Source organism: Cydia amplana, chromosome 9 (genome assembly GCF_948474715.1).
Source record: "Cydia amplana chromosome 9, ilCydAmpl1.1, whole genome shotgun sequence".
In the NCBI taxonomy this organism is placed as follows: Eukaryota; Metazoa; Arthropoda; class Insecta; order Lepidoptera; family Tortricidae; genus Cydia; species Cydia amplana.
The window spans coordinates 9,527,728-9,530,707 of record NC_086077.1 but is presented as its reverse complement, the minus strand read 5'-3'; the positions used below and the strand labels follow the sequence as shown (position 1 = coordinate 9,530,707).

Genomic DNA, 2,980 nt, shown 5'->3' with positions numbered 1-2,980 from the left:
TTACGATGGTGGACGCGTGTTCCTGTCCGTGTCTTCATCCACCTGTTCTTCGTCGTCGTCCTGTGGGTTCTCCTCTTGTTCGTTGTCCTGTGGAACCTGTGTCCCGTTCGGCTCGTCCCGTTTCTGCCGACATCGGTCAAGACACAGCAGTTCTCTTACGAACTTGTTCTTGTTGCCGGCACAACCCCCATACACGAACGATTTGCACTGCTTTTCGTTTACATCGTAATAGAACCTGAAACGTTAGTCAAGGTTAGAAAGGTGTTTGCCGATTTTGTATTTAAATAGGTACCTACCTTTTAAGAAAAACCATTTCGTTTTTATTTGAAATAGTTTTTGGAACCTATTCATTTTCTACTTTGAAAATACCTACAAAAGAATTTTAGTAGATATGTAGGTAGAGGATACAATTTTTTTTACGTTACTTCTTTTCTTAGTCTAACATTTCTTATTATGTGGTCTAAGTCTACTTATTAAATTTAATATCAATATTAAATATGCGGAAGAGAAAAGTTTAATTTTACTTACATTGTGAAATTACCCAGACATCGCCCAGATTCTGGCTGAAGCTTACAAATATCTATGTTAGCCGGGAGGCTCGCCGGCATGAGTGCAGTTCCTATGGAATAGTAGATTGTTAACCAAGGGATGAAAGGCACTCATCTTTGCCGAGGTAGTTTGGTGCTCGAACGCAGTGAGAGCGCCAATAGTCCGAGACTGAAATGGTGCCCGAGTTAAACACTCTACTTTTCATTTCGAATACGAGGAAAGTAAAATGCATGTGTTTTTTTTAAACAAGTATAAAATTCTATAGTAAATCTTGAGGGTACTTTCAATTAACAATTTAGTCAAAAGTACCGTTATTTATGGAATGGGGAGTTAAATATCAGAATGGAAATTGTATAATAAATCCATTTCAACCCAAATTTCAGTTGCTTATCGTAAAACAATTCATAAAATCGTACTTGGAACGTAAAATGCTCTAGTGCAGAAAATGGGCAGGCGTGGCCGTCAATATCACAGCTCATCCGCACAATAATCGTGTCCACGCGGCGTGAACATGTTCACACGATGTCAATCAACGCGCTTACTATTAAATTTTATCGTTTTAAGGGTGGTAGTACAGTCAACTTAGTGAAAAACTGCTTGATATTTTGTATGTAGGGCTGTAAATATATCGTGTAACTCCCTCTTTTGCTGACTGTACTTTGAGCTTCGGGTCAGACAGCAGGGTGGGGCAGCTGCCCCACCTTGCCCCACCGTGCGTACCTAGACCGCCTGGTATGTGGTGAGGTGTGGTATTCTGATAGTACTACTGCACGTCGATTTTTTTTAACAAAATGTCTTTGTCAAAATATTCCTCTGGCTCTTTTAAGCACAAAATTCCTAAGGCCTCTAAACTTTTGTATGGCCGAGATTACTGAGGCAATCAATTCCCATTAATGCCTACCTTTACAATGGTTGGAGCACTCCTCGATAGACTCGAATTGGTTCTTATTGTTCTTAGTGCTGCATCCAGAGAACACATGCGGTAAACACTGATCCAGTTGCGTGTTGTAATAGTGTCTGCGAATGTAATGCGTGGTAATGCTTGCCCATTATTGGATCTAGGGTTTGCACGACGGATCTGAAATGTATGGAAGATCCGCGGATCCGGATCCAGATCTGGATAATTTCATACATTTCGGATCCGGATTGCAAACCCTAATTGGATCATTAGGAAGCTACTTAAATTTTTTTGTTTCTATTTTTTATTGTCTTTTTTCTGAGGTAACACTTCTCTGCCTCTCCACTGATCTCAACTAATACCTACTTTGTTATGTTGTTTCCGCAGTCTCCAGTTTCCGGTTGCAGCATACACCAATAATCCCATTTCCACATTTGATCGAAGCGTCCGCTTCTTGTGTGGCCTAAAATTTACAGATAAAGACTGACAGAAATTTATGCATAGGTATGCAAGTAAGCACTACATCACGTTATACTGTACGGTAGGGTAGTCCTTATTTCGTCGAAGTTATATTTTTCTACGGGGCACCCCGCATAAAGTGTAGTACCTATTTACAAATTCTGAAAAAAATACATTGTTTTTTTAGTGGTAGATTTTACATTAATCGGGTGCCCCGTAGAAAAATATAACTTCGACGAAATAAGGACTACCCTACTTTTAGGTCCCTGCGGTTAGGTCAGTGGTTAGGTATAGTGTAGTAGGTATAGCTGGTCAAACCAAATTGGCAGTAAATAAGAACACAAAACACTATACTTATCCTTTTCTTTTTTTTTTCCTTTTTTTTTAGTGTGAAAGACAAAGCTAGTATGATTCTTTCTATCTACGTTTGAAATGGGACAGTCCTTTGACAAACTATAGGTCGATTCACGATAGCTGGCACGAATTGAATGGAATGAACGAAACTTTCATTGTCTAAATAACACCTACCTGTACCTGTAGGTATACCTAAATGGTATACCTACAGTCAGAGCTACGATTTTATTGGATAATGTGATACCTACAGTCATTGATATTTTCAATCACTCATTCATTCCATTAGTGCGCTCTTGTGAATCGACCTGTACCTACCTATGTAAGTAGGTACCCATAGGACCTTCCGTTCCGCCTCCTGGAAAATCTAACTGCCTTTTGCCTTTGTGTCGCCTTTTAGCGGGGGCACGGCCGGGCCTTACCCCCAGATATTAAGTACTTTCACATAATAAATATAACAATGGCTTCCAATTGCTCTTCGCTGCGTCTGCTAAGAGAGCATCTTAAATATTAGCCCATATACTCACTAAAGGATTTCCGTGCACTTCTTTGAAATATATCCGTAGTATACTGTTCTACATTATAATCTGATTTTCGTACATCTATTCTCCTCATCAATGTTGTAGGCCGCGCCGAAGTCGCTTCTCTCTTTGAAGCCATGGTCAGTTCTACGTCTACTGATGGTGTCGTGTTGTCCGAAGTTGCCTCTGATTGAGAAACCAT

At 40.0% G+C, this 2,980-nt stretch overlaps 1 protein-coding gene across 1 annotated transcript; it reads right to left on the bottom strand.

Annotated features, from left to right (window-relative positions):
- LOC134650831 (tissue factor pathway inhibitor-like) lies at positions 1-2,980 on the bottom strand. Its single transcript, XM_063505764.1, has 5 exons — positions 2,785-2,980; positions 1,814-1,910; positions 1,451-1,566; positions 529-619; positions 1-235 (listed from the first exon to the last, which is right to left on the bottom strand). Exons 1-5 carry the CDS (start codon positions 2,978-2,980, stop codon positions 1-3), a joined length of 735 nt encoding a protein of 244 aa, XP_063361834.1.